General features: G+C 43.5%; 1 protein-coding gene across 1 annotated transcript in view; it reads left to right on the top strand.

The window, feature by feature from the left end:
• Positions 1–25,894, top strand: part of LOC140203307 (cathepsin E-like) — a 46,195-nt gene that overhangs the window by 5,623 nt on the left and 14,678 nt on the right. Inside the window, exons 2-4 of the mRNA XM_072269322.1 lie at positions 1,412–1,595; positions 18,793–18,910; positions 19,838–19,956. Coding sequence (XP_072125423.1) covers positions 1,412–1,595; positions 18,793–18,910; positions 19,838–19,956 — 421 coding nt within the window. The remainder of the gene's footprint in view (positions 1–1,411; positions 1,596–18,792; positions 18,911–19,837; positions 19,957–25,894) is intronic.

Here is a 25,894-nt window from a genome sequence, read left to right on the forward strand (position 1 = left end):
AGCCACTATGTTACCAAGCTGCCCCACATAAATACCATACCAACCAGTGCGGAATGGGGGGGGGGTGTGGGTTATCCTGTGGTGAATAGCTCACCTCCCGACACCCTAGAGCCAGGCATGTTCTGAAAGACATGTTAGGACCCTCAGCTTGCTTAAGTGAATTGCGTTCGAGAAGCCAGACACCATCCAGGACAAAGTAGCTACTGTTTAACCATCATGGAGATTTATCCCCAGTACTGACAGGCAGTGAGTGACTGTAGGGGGTACGTTTTACAAAATGTATGGCTGTTATTTATTTATTAATGTTTATTTGGAGATACAGCACAGAACAGGCCCTTCTGACACAATGATCCGCATTACCCAGCAACCCACCGATTTAACACCAGTCTGATGACAGGACAATTTATAAATTACCAATTAACCAACAAACTGTTCGGTCTTTGGACCTTGGGAGGAAGCTGAAGCACCTGGAGGAAACCATGAAGTCATGGCGAGAACGTACAAACTCCTTACAGTTGGAGCCGGAATTGAACCGCAAACTCTGACACCCCAGGCTGTAATAGTGATGCAGTAACATCAGTAGTGTCCGATCTGTCCAAAGTTCTCTAACAGTGGCTTCTAAACCCGCAGCAATGACAAAGAAGGATGAGGGCATCAGGTATATGGGATCGCCACTATCAGCCAGTTTCCTCTCAATCCTGCCCTGGAAAAATACTTCCATTCCTTCATCGTGTCCAGTTCGAATCTAGGAACTTCCATGCCAATAATACTGTCAGACTACCTCCACCAGAAGGACTGGAGGAGTTCAGGAATACAACTCACCATCACTTTCTTTACTGATTGGGGATGTGTAATAAATGCTCGCCTTGCCTGTGACTCCCAGATCTCATCAGAAATTAAACAATATCCTGTTTGGATTACCAGGTAGGATATTGGTGATCTATAGGTTGATTGGCCTCATATTCAATCAGGTCCTCAAGGAAACCACTGTCCGACAGGGAGCCATAGACAGTTTGTCCAATGGCGTACCCAGTGCCATAAGTAAAAGGAGGTAAAGTTCCTCGCTGCGCCTCGTTTGGCACATTGTTTGCCGTTTCTTTAGTGTAAGTCTGTTTTACGAGGCCGAGCTACTTGCTCAATGCTCAACCAGTACGGATGGAAAGCACGCAAGGAGCCAGCGGGATTCGAACCCGGAATATTTTGTTCCAAAGTCCAGTAGCAGGTAACCACTACACCCCTGGTACAGACTACCATCGCACCATCCTATCACCCGGTGCCATACCAGACAATAAATGTGGCCAGAGGAGAGAGGAAAACAGAACGATTGATTGCCTTGCACTTAGTGACCACCAGTTCTGCACTTCATTTTTAGCGTGCTTTACTTACATGAAATATTTAATGCATTTTGCAGGATTCCTCTAACCCACTTCAAGCCGATAAGAACCATCCTGAGAGAACGCAATAAACTTGACGATTTTCTAGCGCATCACAATTCATCTACGCTCACCCAAAAATACAGTCACTGTTACCCTTCCGAATTCTTAATGCTCGACGATGTTGGCATCACCTCTGTGCACTTGTCAAATTATATGGATGTAAGTTTTTACTAACATAGTCATGGTCATAGCAACATAGAGCAATAGAGTGCAGAAATAGTTTCTTTGTTCCAACTCGTCCATGTCAACCAAGAGATAGGGTTCTTCTACCACCGGAAGGCCAGGCTGTACGAGGAAGACCCTCAATTATTGTAGTAATCTATCACCCCAGGGGCCCACATGAGAGGCAACAGTGCTATAGGTTTAGATTATGAAGACACGCAGTCCTCTTTTATTGTCATTTAGTAATGCATGCATTAAGAAATGATACAATATTTTAAAGAATGCAATAGACCACTACTTAAAGCATTGACTAAGAACATATGAAAAGGCATTGCACGGTTTATTCTTGTAAATATATTTTGATATACATTTAAAAAAAACCTTGTCCATTTTCCCCTTTCATATTTGTCTGATGTATCATAATCTATGCCCCTCCCCCCCACCCAGATCAGGGTTACATGAATCCATGGGAGCAGGAGGTGGACGGTCATACGAGCAGCTGGTGCATATCACAAGTCCTGGTTATGCGACCGCTGACACCAGGCAGACAATCTCTGAAGAGAATTGATAATGGCTGGGGTCAGCCGTCTTGTAAAGACACTGCCTGGGAGAAGCAAGTTGCAAACCACTTCTGTAGAAAAAATTGCCAAGAACATTCATGGTCATAAAACTATAATTGCTCACGTCATCCGTCATGGCGCAAAAATAGTCTGAATCAGTGCCAGGTTGGAGGACATTCAAATATCCTTCAGGCACAGAAATTGATTTTCAACGCCTCCAACTTTGGTCCTGTTTTTAACACTACATGTTCTCTTCTTGCTGCTGCCATTGGGAAGGTGGTACAGGAGTCTTGGGTCCCACACCACCAGGTTCAGAAACAATTATTCCCCATCAACCGACAGGCTCCTGAACCAGTGTGGATAACTTCACTCACCTCAACACTGAACTGATTATACGACCTATGGGTTTACTTTCAAGGACTCGACAACTCATGCTCTCAGTATTATTTATTTACCTATTTATTTGTTTATTTACACAGTTTGATGTCTTTTTCACATTGATTATTTGTCAGTGTGTGTAGTTTTTCATTGAATCCATCGCTTTTCTTTGTTTTGTGTGAATGCCTGCAATAAAATGAATCTCAAGGTAAGCATATAGTGATGCTTACGTACCCTGATAGTAAATTGACTTTGATCTTTGAACCTTGAACCAACCCCCCTCTGATATTGCATTCAAATAGTCACCTTCAATCATACGCTACATAGTGTATTGTATAGAAATGACAGAGGAAACCCTTACGTAGAATAAGCACAGGAACTTCTGCAGATGCTGGAAATCTTGAACGTCATACATAAAGTGCTGGAGGATCTCAATAGTTCAGGCAGGTTCTAGAAAGAAGGAAATAGACAGTTGACATTCTGGGCCAAGATGCTTCATCAGGACTAGAAAGGAAGGGGGAGGAAGCCAGAATCAGAAGGTGGGGGAGGGGAAGGAGTATAAGCTCACAGGTGATAGCTGAAGGTGAGTGGGTGGGGAAGGAGGGTATGAAGTATGAAACTGGGAGGTGACAGGTGGAGGAGGTGAAGGACTGAAGAAGAAGGGATCAGATAGGAGAGGAGAGTGGTCCATGGAGGAAATGGAAGGAGGAGGGGCACCAGAGAGAGGTGATGGGTAGCTCAGTAAAAGAGAAGGGGTGAGATCTGTGGCCCAGTTTTGACTTGACCCATTTTAATGATTTCAAGTTCTTGTAGATTTACAGAGCATGGGATTGTTTTGTTGGACCTGCACCAACTGCAGGAATTCTCCCTTATAATTGAAACTTTCAGTTCCTGGGCTGTTTTCCATAATCACAGCCTTGCTTTGTTTGAGAATCCTCAGTACTAATTGTGCTAGTATAACTCCCCTGCTTTTTCAGCTCATGTTGACACATCAAGAAACAGAAAGTGTTCTGTATTTACTAATAATATCTTGGTGTAGCCACGTCTGACAATGCAAGGTTAGCGTCAATATTTAAAACAAATCTTTTCCCTGTACATAATGTTCAGGGTGCTGTAGGGGGTCAGTGACTGAAACATCAGGTGGAGAAGGTCTTTACCTACCTTTAAAATTTAGACAAGGTTTTAAACTAATGGTCTTTCTACTGGATTGACTTCCAATGTCCAAACAAATAAAGACTGGGCCAGAGAAAGCAGGAAAAAAGCTCATCTGATGATAACATTTAGTGAATGCAGTTTCTTTCGATAGGAAAAAAACAGCATTATTTAAATAGATTTGGGAACACTGACTTACAGAGGGATCTCAAGTCAAAGTCTAAGTAAATTAGTAATCAAAGTACATATATGTCACCATATCCAACATTGAGACTTATATTCCTGGGGGCATTTACAGGAAAATAAAGAATCTCAATAGAATTTATGAAAAACTCTTCATAAGCAAAGACTGACAAACAAGCAATGTGCAAAAGAAGACACATTGTGCAAATAACAATAGGTAATTAACACTGAGGTGAATTTACACGAGAAAGTCTGCGGATGCTGGAAATCCAGAGCAACACAGACAAAATGCTGGAGGAACTCAGCAGGTCAGGCAGCATCTATGGAAATTAATGAACAATCGATGTTTCAGGCCGAGACCCTTCTTCAGGACTGAGAAGGGAGGGGGAAGGCACCAAAGTGGGGGGAGGGGAAGAAGGATAGCTAAAAGATGATAGGTGAAGCCAGGTGGGTGGGAAAGGTCAAAGGTTGGAGGGAAGGAACCTGATAGGAGAGGAGAGTGGACCATGGGAGAAAGGGAAAGAGGAGGAGACCCAGTGGGAGGTGATAGGCAGGTGAGAAGAGGTAAGAGGCTGGAGTGGGGAATACAAGAAGAGGTGAGAAAGAGGGAACATTTCTTTACTGGAAGGAGAAATTGATATTCATGCCAACAGGTTAGAGGCTACACAGACGGAACATAAGGTGTTGCTCCTCCACCCTGAGGGAGGCCTCATCTTGGCACAGGAGGAGGCCACAGACTGACACGTCATAATAGGAATGGGAATTGGAATTAAAATGTTTGGCGAACGGGAAGTACCGCTTTTGGCGGGCAGAGCGGAAGAGATGGAAGAAGTGGTCCCCCAATTTACAATGAGTCTCACCAATGTTGAGGAGGCTGCACTGGGAGCACCGGATACAATTGACAGTCCCAGCAGATTCTCAGGTGAAGTGATGCCTTGCCTGGAAGGACTGTTTGGGACCCTGAATGGAGGTGAGGGAGGAGGTGAATGGTGTAACGCTTTGGCTGTAACAGAAGTTGTAAAGTCCTCAAAAGTGATTCCGTAGGTTGTGGAATCCGTTAACGACTGAGGTGAATGAAGTTATCTACATTGTTTTGGAAGTCTGATAGTTGTAGAGTCATAAATGTTGCTGACCCTGGTCATGTGGGACCGAAAGGCTCCTTTTCCTCCAGACCTGGCTGCTTTTCTGCACTGGTCAGAGAAAGCAAATTCAAAATGCATCAATAGTTAAAAAGCAAAATAGAATCAGAATCAGGTTTAGTATCCGTACATGGCACGAAATTTGTTGCTTTACAATGCAATACATGATAATGAAATAAAACTATAAATTACTCTAAGATTTATATATAAAAATAAATTAAGGAAGTAATGCATAAAGAGAGGAAGAAGTACTGAGGTGGGTTAATTATCCATTCAGAAGTCTGATGGTAGAGAGAAAGAAGCTGTTCCTGACCCACTGAGTGTGTGCCTTCAGGCTCCTGTACCTCCGCTTGATGGTAGCAATGAGAAGGCACGTCCTGGGCAATGGGAGTCCTTCATGATGGATGCTGCCTTTCTGAAACTGCTCACTCTCTCCACTTCTGATCCCTCTATGAGGATTGGTATGTGTTCCTTCATCTTACCCTTCCTGAAGTCCACAATCAGCTCTTTCGTTTTACTGGCATTGAGTGCCAGGTTGTTGCTGTGGCACCATTCCACTCGTTGGCATATCTCACTCCTGTACACCTTCTTGTCACCACCTGAGATTCTACCAACAATGGTTGTGTCATGGATAAATTTATAGATGGTATTTGAGCTATGCCTAGCCACACTGTCAATGTGTATATAAAGAGTAGAGCAGTGGGCTAAACACGCACCCCTGAGGTGCGGCCGTGTTGATCGTCAGCGAGGAGGATATGTTATCACCAATCCACACAGATTGTGGTCTTCCTGTTGGGAAGTTGAGGATCCAATTGCAGAGGGAGGTACAGAGACCCAGGTTCTGCAACTTCTCAATTAGGATTGTGGGAATGATGCTGTTAAATGCCGAGCTATAGTCGATAAGCAAGATGAGCAAGTACATGAGCAAGATGTCCTGATCCAGCTGTAGAGGTGAGATAGTACCTGAGGTATTGGGTGTAGTTTTGGACTCCTTGCTTGAGGATTTATTTGAAATAGAGGGAGTGCATCGAAGGTTCACTACACTGAACTGGCAGATGGAATACAGTGTAGGGAAGGGCAGGGTTATCACTTAGTAGGAAAGATAATGATGTATTTTCTAAATAGGGAGAGTATTCAGGAATCAGAATCAGGTTTAATATCACTGGCATATGTCGTGAAATTTGTTGTTATGTGGCAGCAGTACATTGCAATATATAGTAATAAAAATTGAATTACAATAGTATATACACACACATCAAATTAATAATTTAATTTTATATTAGATTAAATAAGAATAGTTTAATTTAATGATACATTAAATTAAGTAAGTAGTGCAAAAAGAGAAAAAAAAAAGTGAGTTGGTGTTCATGGGTTCAATGTCCATTCAAGAATTGGATGGCAGAGGGGAAGAAGCCTTTCCTGAATCACTGAGTGTGCGCCTTCAGACAACAGACAATAGGTGCAGGAGTAGGCCATTCAGCCTTCGAGCCAGCACCGCTATTCACTGTGATCATGGCTGATCATCCACAATCAGTACCCCGTTCCTGCCTTCTCCCCATATCCCTTGACTCCACTATCTTTAAGAGCTCTATCAAACTCTTTCTTGAAAGCATCCAGAGAATTGGCCTCCACTGCCTTCTGAGGCAGAGCATTCCACAGATCCACAACTCCCTGGGTGAAGAAGTTTTTCCTCAACTCCGTTCTAAATGGCCTATCCCTTATTCTTAAACTGTGGCCTCTGGTTCTGGACTCCCCCAACATTGGGAACATGTTTCCTGCCTCTAGCACGTCCAATCCTTTAATAAGCTTATATGATTCAATAAGATCCCCTCTCATCCTTCTAAATTCCAGTGTATACAAGCCCAGCCGCTCCAACCTTTCAACATATGACAGTCCCGCCATCCCAGGAATTAACTTCGTGAACCTTCGCTGCACTGTTTCAATAGCAGGAATGTCCTTCCTCAAATTTGGAGACCAAAACTGCACACAATACTCCAGGTGTGGTCTCACCAGGGCCCTGTACAGCTGCAGAAGGACCTCTTTGCTCCTATACTCAACTCCCCTTGTTATGAAGGCCAACATGCCATTAGCTTTCTTCACTGCTGGCTGTACCTGCATGCTTGCTTTCAGTGACTGATGAACAAGTACACGTGTTCCTAATTTGACACCATGAGACTCCTGAACCCCCCTTGATGGCAGCAATGAGAAGAGGGCATGCCCTGGGTGATGGGAGTCCTTAATAATGGATGCCACCTTATTGAGACATCGCTCCGTGAAGATGTCCTGGATGTCAGGGACGCTAGTGCCCATGATGGAGCTGACTAACTATGCAGAGGGAGGTACAGAGGCCCAGGTTTTGGGGCTTATTGATTAGTACTCAGGGTACGATTGTGTTGAAATCTGGATGGTAATCAATAAACAGCAGCCTGATATAGGTGTTATTATAGCTCAGGTGATCTAAGTCTGAGTGGAGAGTTAGTGAGCCAGCCACACACTGACTTTTTTGATCCTGTACAGTGTCTCTTCTCCCTCCCACTGCCACCCCCCTTCCAGATGGTGATGCAGTCAGTTAGACTGCTCTCCATTGGACATTTGTAGAAATTTGTGAGTGTCTTTGACGACATACCAAATCTCATCAAACTCCTCATGAAGTATAGGCACTGTCTTGCCTTCTTTGTGACTGCATCGGTATGTTGCAGAGGTACAAAGGGATTTGGGAGTTCCAGGATTCCCTCAAGGTCAACTTGCAGGTTGAGTTGGGGTAGTAAAGAAGGTAATACAATGTTAGCCTTCATTTTGAGTGGCCTAGAATATAAAGGCAAGAATATACTGCAAGGAAGCTTTATGGGATGCTGGACAGACTGCATTTGGAATATTGTGAGAAGTTTTGTGCCCCGTATCTCAGGGAGCATGTGCTGGCCCTGGAGTGGGGTAAAGAAGAGGCTCACAAGAAAATCACAAGAGCTTTTGATGTCCCTGTGCCTGTACCCAATCAAGTTCAGAAGGCAGAGGGCAAGAATGCCATACCTGCATTCTCGAGAGTCTCGAGTTCAGAAGGCAGAGGGCAAGAATGCCATACCTGCATTCTCGAGAGTCAAGTTCACCGAATCTTCAGGAGATTGTAAAATCACTGGTTATCTTTGTCAGTTCAGAAGTATATTTCCTAACATGAAATGCCAGGCTGTGGATTGCAGTGATGCCAGTCCAGAAGAAGTACATCAAGTAATTTAGTGAACTGCCCACAAAACTTGGCCGTATATTGCCATCTTGCAAAGGGTGGTGAATCTATGGAATTCATTGCTGGGGGGATGTGGAGGCCAAGTCCTTTAGGTGTGTTTAAGGCAGAGATTGACAGGTTCTTCATTTGTATGTGGGCTAAACATTGTCAGGAGACAGCAGGACAAGGGGGTTGAAAAAGATCAGCCATGATTGAATGCTGGAGCAGACACAATGGGCTGTATGGCCTGATTTTGTTCCTATATCTCATGATATTGTGACCTTATGATCCATAGGGTGATAGGACTGCCAAATGAGAGGAGAATAGGTAAACCATGCCTGCATTTGCTGGAGCTCAGAGGAATAAATGCAAGATGAACAAGAATGGGCAGAGACATTTCTACATTTTAACCAACTTTAGTTACTGAGTTGCTCACTGTGTTATCCTCCAAAGGGACCACAAACTTGTCATTGAGTTTGGAGGCTTGTGTGCCTCAATGACCAAAAGAGCTATGTTGGCTGGAGTCAGGACCTTGTGCTTTGGCTCCTGGTAGGGTCACCCATGCCAAACAGGTCAAAGGGTAGGGTCCAGACTAAATGTGGTCCACCGGTCCTCTGTGTTTGGGGGGTTCAGCTCAGGGTAGTTAGCAATGAGGAATCCTTCTATATCTGTGTGTGATGGTATGGACTGATAGAGATGGAGGACCTTCATTGCTGCCCTAAACAGCTGTAAGTAAGTTAGTGTGTTACAAAGGTCTAGCCCCATTGGTTTTTGCATTCCAGCCTGGTGTAAAGGGATGTTAAAATATCCTTTTGATTCCTGGTATTTACTCAGAACATTTGGAGAGAATGTTATAATTACTTTGTATATTCAATATAATGATAAAATATTTGGGCACAATGGAGAGTGGAATAAGAGGATGTGAGTATACACATGCATGCGGCTGAGACGAGTGGAATGACTGACAATAGTTTTCTGAATAGATACCATGTTCTATAGATCAGAGTCCTACAGTGTGGTAAGCAGAATCAGGTTTATTATCTCGGATACATGCTGCAAAATTTGTTGTTTTGTGGCACCAGTACAGTGCAGGACATAAAAAGGTTACTATAAGTTTTGAATTAAAAAAATATTGACTAATAGTAATAGTGAAGTTCATGGGTTCATGAACCTTTCAAAAACCTGATGGCAGTGGGGAAGGAGTGGAGAGAGTGAGCAATTTCAAGTTCCTGGGTGTCAATATCACTAAGGATCTAACCTGGACCTAACATATCAATGTAGCTAAAAAGAAGGCATGACAGCAGCTATATTTCAATAAAAGTTTGGAGAGATGCATTATGTCACAAAAACACTCACAAATTTCTACAGATATACAATCTTAACTGGCTGTATCACTGTCTGACATGGGGAGCCTTCAGAATTGAAATAAGCTGCAGACAATTGTAAACTCAGCTCCACCATGGGCACCAGCCTCCTCAGTATCCAGAACATCTTGAAGGAGTGATGCCTCAAAAAGACGATGTCCGTTATTCAGGACCCCCATCACTGAGGTCATGCCTTGTTCTCATTGCTACCAGCAGGAAGAAGGAGCAGGAGCCTAAAGGCACACATTCAATAATTCAGAAAGAGCTTCCTCTCCTCTGCCATCTGATTTCTGAATGGACATTGAACCCATGAGCACTACATCACTACATTTTAATTTCTATTTTTGCATTACTAATTTAATTTAACTATTTAATATATAAACTCTAATGACTCTAATTCACGTTTTATCCTATTATTATGTATTGCATTGTACAGCTGCCTCAAAGATGACATTTTCACAACACATGCCAGTGATATTTGTAATGTATAGATCTATTTCTTTTAGACCAATGACTCCCTTAGCACCATGTATGGACTGTTGTCTACGTATGAGTATTGTTCTCTCTCTCTCTCTCTCTCTCTCATTTGCTTGCTGCAATGTGGATACAGCAGTTAAAGCCATCACCCACATGTGTGCTTTTATTTAATTGATAGGTAGTTGCATTGACAAAAGCAAATTGGCAATGAGTGCAAACTTGAATGTCAGAGAATATCACCAACTGCACTGACAATTACGAGACCATTATGGGACAAGACAGTGAGAGGAAAGAGTTAAACAGTACAGAGACAGTTGTCACGGACACTAACAAAGGGACACGTGAGTAACTGCATAGTACACAGTGAGAGACGCACAACTACCAAAGTTAAAGTGAAAATAACATGGCGATGGCTTTAGTCGGGAAAGTCAACAAATTTAATAGTACTAATGAGAAGGAGGAACATGAGCAATGTGTTTGAGGAAAAGAAAGCCCCCTCACTTCTTAGCTTAATGGGTGCTAGAATGTACAGTCTCTTATGCAACTTAGTAACACCTGAAAAACCAGCAAGCAAGATGTTCGATGAAATTGTTACAATTTTACAAAATCACTTGAGCCTTAAGTTGCTGATAATAGCTGAGAGATTTAGATTTTACAAAAGGAACCAGACAAAGGATGAAAGTATTCCTGGAATACATTACAGAATTGCACAAACTTTCCCAGTATTGTAACTTTAGAGATGGACTTCCTGATGCATTAAGGGACAGGCTTGCATGTGGCATGCACAGTCAAAGCACCAAAAGAGGCTGCTGGCAGAGGGAGACCTAACCATAGAACAGGCATTGACTTTGCAATATCGTTAGAGACTGCAGCAAAGGATGCAGCAGAACTACTGAAAAGGCAGTTAGAATGTGAAATGCACAAAATATCCCTGAGTGCTGCAAAAAGCAGAAGATGTTATCGATGTGGCAAATCCTCCCAGGATGCAAACGACTGTTGGTTCAAAGAAAAAGTTTGCAGAAAATGTCACGGACAAGGTCACATAGAGAGAATGTACAAGGCAGACATAAAGCACAACTGAGTGAAAGGTTTCAAACACAAAACTAAGCAAGTGCATAAAGTGACTGAATGTGAAACAGGATCTGACAAAGGTGAACTGTCATGCTTAGAACTGCATAGTATTACTGAAGCAGATCACAAAATCAATTGGATTACAATAGCTCTCAATGCATCATCAACAGGCCACTGCAGCCCATACAGTAGCACTAACCAGAAACTGTCACAGCTGATTAATGCTAATAAGAAGGTGTTTGAGAAGGGGATTGGTAAACTCAAAGGCATGAAGGCCAGAATTGAACTGGATGAAACAGCAACACCAAGATTCCATAATGCGCGTCCAATGCCTTACGCACTACATCCTAAGGTGGTTGCTGAACTTCAGAACTTGGAGGCATCTGGAATTCTCTCCAAGGCTGAGTGAAGTAGTGGCCATGCTCATTGTCCCGGTGATCAACAAAGGGAAAGCCAGATCCATTTGCATATGTGGGGATTTCAAAGTGGGCTTCAACCCTGTGCTGCATACTGTGCAGTATCCCCTGTCATGAATAGAAGACATTTTTCATCTTTGGCAGGTCGGGTGAAGCTTTCAAAGATTGAGAGTCACAAGCCTATCTACAAATGCAGACTGAGGAGTCAAGCAGGAAGTTCCTCACAATCAACACTCACAGGGGACTGTTCCAGCATAATTGTTTTGTCTTTGGCATCACATCAGCTCCAGCGATTTGCCAAAGGGCAATGGATCAAGTGCTCCAAGATGTCACAGGAGCACAATGTTACCTCGATGATATAATTGTGACTGGCAACAATGATGAAGTGCTTACCAGGCTGAGTGATTATGGTCTGCATGCAAAGAGAAAGAAATGTGAGTTTTTCAAGAATGAAATCCCATATTGTGGACATGTCATCAACAATCATGGTTCACATAAGTCACAAGAGAAGATTGAAGCAGCGCTACAGGCACCCAAACTAGAAAATGTACCACAGCTCCGGTCACACTTGGCCTTAGAAACTATTACCATGGATTTCTTCCAAGTATTGCTACAATGCTGCATTGAATGCCCTGTTGCGGACAGAAGCAAAATGGGAGAGGTCAGAAAGACGTGAAAAAGCATTCAAGGAAACAAAGAGACTAATAATATTAGATGAGCTGTTCACACATTATGACCCTTCTCTGCCCATCAGACTGGCACACGATGCCCTTTTGGCCTTGGTGCTGCTATGTCACACACTATGAAAGATGGATCTGAACATCTGAATTATGACTAAACTATGACTTTAGTCTTACATTAATTCATCAAATATCTTATAAAAAGTATATAAAAAACAGTGGTTTCTAACAGGATGCTCAGTTAACATTCTTCCTGGAATATTTGCCTAGAAGAAGAATTTAAAGTCCACCATAAGACGCGAGGAATTTAAGTTCAAATAATTAAATCAATTTGGAATTTAAAAATTAATATTGGCATTGATGACCATGAAATTTCTAGATTGCTGTAAAAATGCAGTTGTTTCTTTCTGTTCAAATGTCCTTCAAGAAATAAAATCTGCCAGCCTCATTTTTGAGTCTCCAGACCCAAAAACATTGTTTACTGTTAACTGTTCTCTAAAATGTCAAACTACTCAGCTCAATGTATGGGAAGGGATGGAAGATAAATGCCTGCCAAGCCAATAATGGTATTGGTTTATTGTTGTCACATGTACTAATAATACCTATAATTGGACTACAACCTTCCTCTGGTTGGGGCTTGCATGTCTTAATGACCAGGACAGCTATGTTGTCTGGAGTTACAGCTTTATGCTTTGGCTGTTGGTAGATTCACTTATGTGAAACAGGTCAAAGGGTAGAGGTCAGACTGAGAGTGGTCCACTAGTCCTCCACGTTCAGGGGTTCAGCTCAGGACTAACAACCCGGATTGGTCAAAAAAATTGCTATGGAAACAGCAATGAAGGATCCTTGTACATCTGAGAGTGACGGTATTCCTGAGTCACCACCTGGGACTTGCGTGACTGACAGTGGCGAAAACTGAACCACTGACATGATGAACACCACCAGAGATGGAGGATCTTCATCGCTGCCCTAAACACCAGCAGTGAAACGGGCAGTTCAGAGTGCGAATAATAAAAGCTTGCGAGAGATGGTCTTACTTATGGTTCATGCAAATCAAATCATTAGACAGTGCATTGAGGTAGAACAAGATAAAGCAATAACAGAATGCAGAATGAAGTGCAACAGCTACAGAGAATGTGCAGTGTAGGTAAACCAAGCGCAAGATCACAATGAGGTAGATTATGCAGTCAAAAGTCTATTTTGCTTTACTAGACGTCTATTCAAGAGGCTGATAACAGAGGGATAGAAGCCTTCAGCCTGGTGGTAGGTGCTTCCAGGCTTTTATATCTTCTGTCTGATGGGAGGCACTACCTTTTGAAAATGTTCTTAAAGGTGGGGTGACTCTAACAAATTTCTACAGATGTACCATGGACAGCATTCTGACTGATTGCAACCCCGTCTGGAATGAAGGGCCACTGAATTGAATAGACTTTATTACTTATGTCCTTCACATACAAGAGGAGTAAAAATCTTTACGTTATGTCTCTGTCTAAATGTGCAACTGCAATCATAGTAATTTATAATAATTAATAATAAATAGAACAGTCAATGTAACAGAGAACACACTCAAATCAGCATGAGTTAATCAGTCCGATGGCCTGGTGGAAGAAGCTGTCCCAGAGCTTTTTGGTCCTGGCTTTTATGCTGCGGTACCGTTTCCCAGATGGTAGCAGCTGGAACAGTTTGTGGTTGGGGTGACTGGGGTCCCCAATGATCCTTCGGGCCCTTTTTTTACACCTGTCTTTGTAAATATCCTGAATCATGGGAAGCTCACAACTACAGATGTGCTAGGCTGTCCGCACCACTCTCTGCAGAGTCTTGTGATTGAGGGAGGTACAGTTCCCATACCAGGCAGTGATACAGCCAGTCAGGATGCTCTCAATTATGCCTCTGCCGAAAGTTCTTAGGGTCTGGGGGCCCATACAAAACTTCCTCAACCGTCTGAGGTGAAAGAGGCGCTGTTGTGATGTGGATGCCGAGGAACTTAAAGCTGTTTACCCTCTCAATCCCCAGATCCATAGACGTCAATAGGGGTTAGCCCGTCTCCATTCCTCCCGTAATCCACAACTAGATCCTTTGTTTTTGCGACATTGAGGGAGAGGTTGTTTTCTTGACACCACTGTGTCAGAGAGATGACTTCTTCCCTGTAGGCCACCTCGTTATTGTTTGAGGTAAGCCCAATCAATGTGTCATCGGCAAATTCAATTAGCAGTTTAGAATTATGGGTGGTGACACAGTCATGGGTATACAGGGAGTAAAGGAGGGGACTCAGTACACAGCCCTGAGGGGCTCCTGTGTTGAGAGTCAGAGGGTTGGAGGTGAGGGAGCCCACTCTTACCACCTGCTGGCGATTTGACAGGAAGTCCAGGATCCATCTGCACAAGGCAGGGCCAAGGCCGAGGTCTCTGAGTTTCCTGTTGAGCCTAGATGGAATTATGGTGTTGAATGCTGAACTGCAGTCCAAGAACAACATTCTCACATAAACATCTTTCTTCTCCAGAAGTGTAAGGAGGGTATGTAGAGCAGTGGCTATTGCATCATCTGTCGATCGGTTGTGTTACTAGGCGAATTGTAGGGGGTCCAGTGTGGGTGCTAGCACACTGCAGATGTAGTCCTTGACCAGCCTCTCAAAGCAATTGCTTATTATTGAGGTGAGTGTGTCAGAACGCCAGTCGTTCAGGCATGTTACTTTGGTCTTTTTTGGTACAGGGACAATGGTGGATAACTTGAAGCAGAAGGGCACTCTACACTGGGAGAGGGAGAGATTAAAAATGTCTGTAGGCACACCTGCCAGTTGTGCTGCGCACATCCTGAGTACTTGCCCTGGGATGCTGTCCCACAGCCTTGCGACTGTCCACTCATTGGAAACATCTGCATACCTCAGCCTCAGAGATGACCAGGTTGCAGGTTGTAGCGGTGGCTTTCCTCCGAGGCTCAGAATTACCGACATCGAACCAAGCATAAAAGCGATTGAGCTCATCTGGGAGAGAGGCCGTGATGTTGGCAACACTACTATATTTGGCCTTGAAGTCTGCGATGGTATGCGACCCTTGCTACAAGTCACATGTGCTATTCATTGTGAATCTTGACTCACTCTTGTCCCTGTATTGTTGTTTGGCAGCCTTGATATCTTTGTGCAGATCGTAGCTGCTTTTCTTGAGAGCTCCTGCTGATTGCTGGCAGCGTAAACTCTGTGTCATGCGGTAAGTGCTGCTCGCACGGAAATATTGATCCAGGGTTTCTGGTTCGGGAAGACCCTGACCGACCTCTGGGGGACAACATCGTTGATGCACTTCTGGTTGAAGCACGTGACTCCATTCATGATCTTGGAGACGTGCTGATCATGGGCATCCTCATTATTGCACGAGATCAGGAAAAGGCATGCCGAGGGTTGTAGATTCAGTAACCTCCATCACGGGCAGTATCCTCCCCACTATTGAAAACACTTCCAAAAGTTCAACGCTCAAAAGTAAATTTTATTATCAGAGTATATATGTGTCACCACATACAACCCTGATATTCATTTTCCTGTGGGCATACTCAGCAAACCTACAGAATAGTAACTGTAACAGGATTAATGAAAGATCAACCAGAGTGCAGAAGACAACAATCTGTGCAAATGCAAATATAAATAAATAGCAATAAATAACGAGAACATTGGATAATGAGATAAAGAGTTTAAGTGAGATTATTGGTTGTGGGAAACATGTCAATGATGGGGCAAGTGAGTGAAGTTATCCCCTTTTGTTCAAGAGCCCGATGGTTAAGGGTTAGTCGTTGTTCCTAAACCTGGTGGTGTGAGTCCTGAGGCCCCTCTACCTTCTACCTGATGGCAGCAGCGACAAGAGAGCACGAGCTGGATGGTGAGGAAGGTGGATTCCATCATTGTGGACCCTCAGCATCCAGGACATGCGCTCTTCTCCTCTCTGCCATCAGGGAGCAGGTACAGGAGCCTGAGGATGCACTCTCAATGTTTTAAGAACAGCTTCTTCCCCTCCATCATCAGATTTCTGAAAGCTCCATGAAACATGAACACTTCCTCATGATTTTGCTTTCTTTTTGCACTATTTTTATATATTTCCTACTGTAACCTTCAGTAGTTTTTTATGTATTGCATTGTACTGCTGGTGTAAAACAACACATTTCACAACATACTGCCTGTCAGTGATAATAAGCCTCATTCTGATTTGGAATCTGAATTTTTTGGGCTCCAAGGAAACTAAATGACTTGGGATTGATTCCCCCACAGATGCCCAGCTGTACAGCACTCCCAGTGCTGCGAGATCACACATGTGGTACTTTGCATCTGGCTTCCCCTCTTCGGCGTATTGCCCAAGTCTCCCCACTGGTTTGCACTGCTATTGTTTTTGCTTCCCAGCACGCAGTGATGCTCCTATTGCTTGTCAAGTGAGAGGCCTGGGGCACTCGGTTTACTCAGTTAGACCAGAGACAGATGGCTGCCCAAGGTGAGGACTTATCAGGCATTCAGGAGGAAATCTGTCTGTCAAACCAGGTCAGTCACAGCCAGACGCTGGGGAGGCTGAGACAAGCACTTATGCTAAAGTATTTTCAGATTTTTTTTGGGGGGGGGAGGGTTGTTGTTCTTGTTGCCATTTGTACAATTTTTTTTCGCAGGGAGGTTTTGCTGTTGCCATTTGCGTGTTTTTCTTGCATGAGGGGGGTGGATGTCCTTGTTGGGTTTATGTGATGCATTTTTTTTTGTGCACAGAGGTGGGGTAATGTTTTTCTTTGAATGGCTTCATGGTGTTTGTTGTTTCATGGCTACCTGGAGAAGATGAATTTCAGAGTTGGAAACTGCATACATACTTTGATAAAGGTGCATTTGAACCTTTGACTTTTACATTCTGACAAGCAATGACAGTTGCACAGTGAAGTGACAGGTTAAAAATCTACACAAGTGAATCAATCTGAGGATTCAATGATTCAAGGCTCAAAGTACATTTATTATCAAAGGTTTGAAAGATACATTTAATGTCAGAGAAATGTATACAATATACATCCTGAAATGCTTTTCCTTTGCAACCATCCACGGAAACAGTGGAGTGCCCCAAAGAATGAATGTCAGTTAAATGTTAGAAGCCCAAAGTCCCCCCACACCTACCCTCCCTCCCATGCGTATGCGGCAGCAAGCAACAATTCTCCTCCCCCCCAGCAAAAAAAGCATCGACACCCACCACCGAGCACTCAAGCGTGAGCAAGGCAACAGTAAAGACACAGACTTGCAGTTACCCCAAAGACTACATTGTTCACCCGGTATTTGACATACCATAGGCTCTCTCTCTCTCCCTAATAAGGGAGAAGAAGGTGTCTCCGTTTTCACAGAGAGAGGGGAGACATAACAAACAACTCGCTGGTTTACGATGTTAAAAGTCCGTTACGTCGCTTTTTTTGAGATCTGTTCCCAAAGATCTTGAGTCTCTGTGCAAACAGCCGTAGGTATTCCGACTCCCCTGATGACACGCAGGTTTTCTGCTGTGACATCAACCTTCAATCAGCCCATCTCCAGAGCCCCGAGATCCTAGGCCTCCAAAGCCAAGCAATACTCTTAAACCGAGCCAGTTATGAAACCCCAAGAGCTGGTCCCATTTCCGCAAAGAACCGTAGTCAGCTTGTAATTCCAGGTTAGGGTCTTCAAAAGAACCCAGAAAAGGAAAAATGGAGATATTGAGAATGGAAATAGAGTCGTTTCTGAAGGTGCAAGCAAAGGAGTCGCCGTTTAGTGCCATCACTACTCTGCTCCACCTCCATACATCAAAGTATGTATGTAGTATACAGTCCTGAGATTCTCCTTCTGCAGCCACAAAACAAAGAAAAGCACGGAAACCTTTCAAAGAAAGCCATCAACTCCCCCTTCCCCGACTAAGAAAAGAGCACATCGCACAAATGGGAAAGAACGAGTGAAAAGCATAGAATATAAAACATCAAACCACAAAGTGATTGAGAATGATGTGTGAATGAAAAATAATGATAGGAGTCTACAAGTAGCAGAGGACGGAAGATGTATAGTTGGGTGGTTGATGGTTGGGTTGACTTGTTCTCCGATCTTGGCAATCAACTGATTGAAAAGTATATAAAGGCCAGGCATATGGAGGACACATCAACACTCACAACACGCTGGAGGAACTCAGCAGGTCAGGCAGCATCCGTGGAAAAGATCGGTCGACGTTTCGGGCCGGAACCCTGAGTCCTGACGAAGGGTTCTGGCCCGAAACGTCGACCGATCTTTTCCACGGATGCTGCCCGACCTGCTGAGTTCCTCCAGCGTGTTGTGAGTGTTGCTTTGACCCCAGCAATCTGCAGATTATTTTGTGTTGTGGAGGACACATCGCAATTAGCAGTGTACTGATGACGTCTCCTTGCTTGGCGACCAACTGTTTGCAAGTAAATTGCCAAGATCGGGGAACAACTCAACCCAACTCCAGAAAGCTGCTCAGCAGCAACCAACAAGAAAGCTTCAAGTCTCTGAAATACGTAATATACTGCCAACAGTGTAAGTGTTGCCGATGTTTAATACTGTTGTGATTTTTAATATTTAGGCCCAATATTATGGAGAGATTAGTATTGGAACCCCTCCACAGAGGTTTATGGTAGTGTTCGACACTGGCTCATCTAATCTCTGGGTGCCTTCTATCTACTGCATCAGCGAGGCCTGCAGTGAGTAAAGTCAAAGTTCATATTCTATCCAATAAAACAACACAGTTTAATGTAGAATGGAAACATAGCGTTGAAGCATGTTATTGCGTTAAGCAGTAGACATAGTTTCAAACAAATTGCCTGTAATATGCTGCTACATGTAGGATCTCTGTTTAATTTCTGATCCTTGAGATTCTTCCAGAAGCCAAAAATGATGAGCAGTCTTCATTCTAAGATTTCAGATTATTTTAGAGTACAAACAAACATACAAATACTGAGCAAACTAAACAAAGAGCTAGGAAACGATGCTAAGGGGTGTAAGACAAGAGAATAAAAATGGTGCTTCTAAAATATCCATAATTTTTATAGATAAGGTAAGAAAAGTTCCTTGGATAAGAAGGAATTAGTTAATAGGCTACATAATTAAAAAATTACATCAAGTGAGTAATGTGCTGATACTTAGCCAATGAAAGATGAGAAAGGTGATAAACTATTAGTTTAGTTGCTATACTGCTTTCTGCCAGTGAATGTGAAAAATACATGTTTGTGAAAAAATGCAAAACTTATAAACAGCATTATTAAGAAAAACAGTGGTTTCCAACATACAGAAACAACTGATCTCAACACTACAATTTCCTCAGTTATTAGAGAAACAAATCCTAGTTATTTAGAAACTTGTCAGAACAGTGTTTGCCAATGTTGTGGAATAATGACAATTTTTTTAAAAAACAGGAGTACGTCTTTTATTCCTCTGGGAACAATGGTAAACTAATCAGCTCAATGAATCTGTGGTGTCAATTGATTAGATCAATGCTGATCAGTTTCTTAATTACAACTACTGAACCAGGTTCTATCATTCTCAATGGTCCAACTCAACAACAAGATCAGACCAATGGCATCGTTAGCAAATAATAAGTACCCACTATAACATCTCTCTTTTCTTTGTAGAACCACATCGACGCTTTCGATCATTCTACTCATCGTCGTATTCTCCCAGGGGAAATTCTTTTTCTATACGATATGGTACTGGGCAACTTGTTGGGGTGATGGGCAAAGATAAAGTAAAAGTAGGTTGGATTAAAACTATTATTAACTTGTACAGAATCTCAGTGAGTAAGTACAAAATACTCTGCAGATGCTGGGGTCAAAGCAACACGCTGGAGGAACTCAGCAGGTCGGGCAGCATTCGCAGAAACGATCAGTCGACGTTTCAGGCTGGAACCCTTTGTCAGGACTGAAGAGGGAGGGGGCAGAGGCCCTATAAAGAAGGTGGGGGGAGGGTGGGAAGGAGAAGGCTGGTAGGTTACAGGTGAAAAACCAGTAAGGGGAAAGATAAAGGGGTGGGGGAGGGGAAGCAGGGAGGTGATAGGCAGGAAAGGTGAAGAAGGAATAGGGGAAAGCACAATGGGTAGTAGAAGGAGGCAGAACCATGAGGGAGGTGATAGACAGCTGGGGGAGGGGGCAGAGTGGAATAGGGATAGGGGAAGGGAGGGGGAGGGAATTACCAGAAGTTGGAGAATTCTATGTTCATGCCAAGGGGCTGGAGACTACCTCAGTGAGTAATACTAGAGATAAGAGATAACCATACTTGGTTTAAACTGCGGGATGAACTGGACGAGTATCTTTCCTTAGTCCTACTTTTTCTGTCACGGTGTGCACTGACAGATAATTGAACCCAGTTGCAGAGGATTGACAGATTTGAAGAATACCTCTCACGATGCTCTGAGCACATCGTCAGTGATGTAACCTGGGATGATCGGGTCATTCAACATCAGACACCCTCGCCCAGGTGACCCTGCTGTGGTTGGTCAAGCCACGACTTGTGTTGAAATAGTATGTGCTGCAGATCCCCGTGGACTTGCTCTCTTCATCCAAAGCCATCTTGAGACTTTCCTTGCTGTTTCTGTGATGTTGCTGATGGCTCTCTGCCTCCCTGTACCACTGGTGCCCAATGTGCTGAGGGCTCTAAGAGGAAGCTGTCCACCGATGCTAAGACAGAAACTAGAGTTTACTCCTCGGAACTCCAACTGAATATTGACAGCTTGGCAGAAGGACACCATGAAACGAATCATGCTCGAAACACACATGAGGACCTTGCTATTCAGGAGTCTGCTTTAAATAATCATAGTAGGCTGAAAACCCGTGCCTGTCACAATCAACTCGACAAGATTAAACAGAAAGCACAAGGGCTTAATGACTTTAGATAAGACAACAATTAACAAAGTCAGCAGGACTCATGACATCTTTGTCCTCCATTGTCTTTTTATTTAAATAATTTAAATAATTAATTATCGGCCATATGTAAAAAATATATTAATTGTACATGTCAACATGGTACCACGTGATATGGGCACGCCTCACTTAGAGTAAACTTGACCTACATCCGTATTTTCAGACTCCCCATGTCTTTCTTTGAATTAGTTTAATGTCTTGAAGTTACAAAACCTAACATATTTTACCTTTTTTTTGTAGTCAATGATGATAAATGATGTGGTTGCTTTATTTAGAGTCAATGTGTCTCTAAATAACACTGAACCCTTGAAAGGAACCTCAAGACATTTGTTAATTAGATAGGGTTATTGATTGAATATGGAGTTCTTGCCTCTGTGTGGATGACCTGCTTAGACTCATAGTGCTTCAAACAGGCTGAATAAAATACAGCACAACTAAACCAGTGCTCTGGATAGATGAGATTCATACCTATAATTTCAAGGGATGTGGGCTTTGCAGGCTGAGCCAGAACTTGCCCATCTCTAGATGAATGGTACTGTAGTGGTTAGTACAGTACTGGCAACCTGGGTTCAATTCCCGCTGCTGTCTGTAAGGAGTTTATAGTTTCTCTCCGTGACCACGTGGGTTTCCTCCGGGTGCTCTGGTTTCCTCCCACAGTCCAAAGATGTACCAGTTGGTAGGTTATTTTGTCATTGTAAACTGTCCCATGTTTAGGCTCAGGTTAAATTGGGGAATTCCTGGGTGATGCGGCTCAAAGGACCAGAAAAGGCCCAATCTGCAACTATATCTCAATAAACAAATACATGAACTTCAGAAGATGGTGGAGAGATGCCTTCCTGAATGGCTACTGTACCTCAGGCGTGAAGTACAAATCTATTATGCAGAGAGTTCCAGGACTTTGGCCCACTGACTGTATAATCTGACTGACGGTATAAGACCATAAGACCATCAAAGAGCAGAATTAGGCTATTCGGCCCGTCCAGTCTGCTCCACCATTTCATCACTGCTGATCCATTTCCTGCGCAGCCCCAAACTCCCGCCTTCTCCCTGTATCCATTCATGCCTTGATTAATCAAGAACCTATCAACTCCTTAAATAATACAATGACCTGGCCTCCACTGCCGCCTGTGGCAACGAATTCCACAGATTCACAATTCTCTGGCTGAAGAAATTCCTCCTCATTTCCATTCTAAATGAAATTCCCTCTATTCTGAGGCTGTGTCCTCCGGTCTTAGACTCCCCCACCATGCAAAATGTCCTCTCCAAATCAACATACGATATGTTTTAATGAGATTCCACCCCCCCCCCAAAATTCTTCTGAATTCCAGTGAGCACAGACCCAATATATTTTCAAGTCAAACACGAGAAAATCTGCAGATGCTGGAAATTCAAGCAACACACACAAAATGCTGGTGGAATGCAGCAGGCCAGGCAGCATCTCTAGGAAGAGGTACAGTCGAAGTTTTGGGCCGAGACCCTTCGTCAGGACTAACTGAAAGAAGAGATAGTAAGAGATTTGAAAGTGGGATGGGGAGGGGGAGATCTGAAATGATAGGAGAAGACGGGAGGGGGAGGGATGAAGCTAAGAGCTGGAAAGTTGATTGGCAAAAGGGATATGGAGCTGGAGAAGGGGGAGGATCATGGGACGGGAGGCCTAGGGAGAAAGAAAGGGGGAGGGGAGCACTAGAGGAAGGTGGGGAGCAGGCAAGGAGTGGTTGTGAGAGGGACAGAGAGAGAACACCTTATATCCCGTCTGGGTAGCTTCCAACCTGATGGCATGAACATTGATTTCTCCAACTTCCGTTAATGCCCCTCCTCCACTTCTTACCCTATCCCTTATTTATTATTCCCCCCTTTTTCTCTCTCTCTCTTTTTTCTCTCTCTGTCCCTCTCACAATCACTCCTTGCCTGCTCTCCATCTTCCTCTGGGCTCCCCTCCCCCTTTCTTTCTCCCTAGGCCTCCCGTCCCATGATCCTCCCCCTTCTCCAACTCTGTATCCCTTTTGCCAATCAACTTTCCAGCTCTTAGCTCCATCCCTCCCCCTCCCGTCTTCTCCTATCATTTTGGATCTCCCCCTCCCCCTCCCACTTTTAAATCCCTTACTATTGCTTCTTTCAGTTAGTCCTGACGAAGGGTCTAGGCCCGAAACGTCGACTGTACCTCTTCCTAGAGATGCTGCCTGGCCTGCTGTGTTCCACCAGCATTTTGTGTGTGTTGCTTATATTTTCAAGTCAGGCTGGTGTGTGGCTTGGAGGACAACTTCCAGGTTGTGGTTGTTGGATCTCAGTTATTTTTGATCCCTGGGTTCTTTTGAGGATTTCAAGAATGAGCAAGAAACTTTGGTTCTTCACAATGGTTTCTTTTAAAGTTCAAACAAAGATGTAGAGCATTTGAAGCTGTGTGGAGCTGCGTAGCAAAACAGAGATTCAATAGATTCAATGAAAAGGTGGCACCTTTGAAATATCCATCACCTTTATAATCAGGCTAACAGAAATTCCTTAGACAAGCATAAACCAGTCTATGGTTGCACAATCATAGCAAGTAGATTATGTGCCAACACTGAGCCAATTAGAACATGAAAATGTACATGTAACTGCTATGTCACTTCCTGCCAGTAAGTAGGGACGAATCACCACATACTGTGAAAAATATATGAGTTTGTTAAAGATACAAATGGTTACAATTTAGTGAAAAACTACAATTTTAGCTTTGCATCAATTCTTATAAAAAAAACGATTCCAACATGGTGTTCCTTTATCCTTCTAGCCTTTGTCCATTTCGCTGGTAGCAGCCACGTGGCGGCTTAAATGTGGTGTTTAGCACAACGCTCTATGGTGGGGGTGTCCGGGGTTCAATTCCTGCCCATTGCCTGTGGGGAGTTTGTCTGTTCTCTCCGTGACCTCCTGTGTTTCCTCAGGGTGCTCTGGTTTCCGCCCACGGTCCAAAGCTGTCAAGGCTGGTAGGTTCATTGGTCATTGTAAATTGTCCGTGATTAGGCTAGGGCTAAATCGGGGGATTGCTGAGAGGACAGGCTCAAAAGGCCAGAGGGGCAATTCCGTGTTGTAACTCAATATACATAAATAAAAGCTGCTGTGAAGGAGTTCTGCTCAGTGTATAATTCAGATAATACAGACTGTGCTTTGGTTGAAGGAGTGAGTGAATGGTTGTGAATGGGCTAACAGTTATTACCTGAATGTGGTTCTTCATATATAATTTCACAAAGATTTGCTTGATTTATTATCTTTACCAACTCTGGCTCCCTTTGTTCTTCCTTGTCATAAGTTCATCTACTTCCCACCACAGATATAATTCAATTTTACTGCACCAGATTTAAGATTCATGTTTATTTATCACCTACACATTGAAACAGATATGTTAAATACATGGGTTATGACCAAAGGAAAAAATGGTTAGAGAAACTTAGCACTTTAGTGCAAGGGTGTTTATCAGATGCGTCAGAAATCAAACTTACAAAAATTAGCGAAAATAGCTAAAAAGAAAGCTGCCGATATTTACAAAGAGATAACTACCAGAAAACACAATAGTAGCTTTGTACTATTTTGTCCACTGTGAACTCCTGGCAGTCTGATCTCTCTCTCTCTCTCTCTCCCACTGAAAGCAAAGAGCCCTGTTTATTAGACACCAGTGTGAATTCCTGGCAGTCCCGATCTCTCTCTCTCCCACTGAGAGCAAAGAGCCTCGTTTATGAAACACCAGTGTGAGCAGTAGACAATAGGTGCAAGAGTAGGCCATTTGGCCCTTCGAGCCAGCACCGCCATTCACTGTGATCATGGCTGATCATCCACAATCAGTATCCAGTTCCTGCCTTATCCCCATAACCTTTGATTCCGTTATCTTTAAGAGCTCTATCCATCTCTTTCTTGAAAGCATCCAGAGACTTGCCCTGCACTGCCTTCTGGGGCAGGGCATTCCACATATTCACCACTCTCTGAGTGAAAAAGTATTTCCTCAACTCCGTTCTAAATGGCCTACTCCTTATTCTTAAACTGTGGCCTCTGGTTCTGGACTCCCCCAACATTGGAAACATGTTTCCTGCCTCCAGCGTGTCAAATCCAGTAATAATCTTATATGTTTCAATCAGATCCCCTCTCATCCTTCTAAATTCCAGTGTATGCAAGCCAAGTCACTCCAATCTTTCAACATATGACAGTCCTACCATCCCGGGAATTAACCTCGTGAACCTACGCTGCACTCTCTCAATAGCAAGAATGTCCTTCCTCAAACTTGGAGACCAAAACTGCACACAGTACTCCAGGTGTGGTTTCACCAGGGCCCTGTACAGCTGCAGAAGGACATCTTTGCTCCTATACTCAACTCCCCTTGTTATGAAGGGCGGCGTGCCATTAGCTTTCTTCACTGCCTGCTGTACTTGCATGCTTTCTTTCAGTGACTGATGAACAAAAACACCTAGATCTCGTTGTTCTTCCCCTTTTCCTAACTTGACTCCATTTAGATAATAATCTGCCTTCCTGTTCTTACCACCAAAGTGGATAATCTCACATTTATCCACATTAAACTGCATCTGCCATGCATCTGCCCACTCACCCAGCCTGTCCAAGTCACCCTGCATTCTTATAACATCCTCCTCACATTTAACACTGCCACCCAGCTTTGTGTCACCTGCAAATTTGCTAATCTTACTTGTAATCCCTTCATCTAAATCATTAATGTATATTGTAAATAGCTGCGGTCCCAGCACTGAACCTTACCCCACTGGTCACCGCCTGCCATTCTGAAAGGGACCCGTTAAT

This window comes from Mobula birostris, chromosome 9 (genome assembly GCF_030028105.1).
Source record: "Mobula birostris isolate sMobBir1 chromosome 9, sMobBir1.hap1, whole genome shotgun sequence".
NCBI lineage: Eukaryota > Metazoa > Chordata > Chondrichthyes > Myliobatiformes > Myliobatidae > Mobula > Mobula birostris.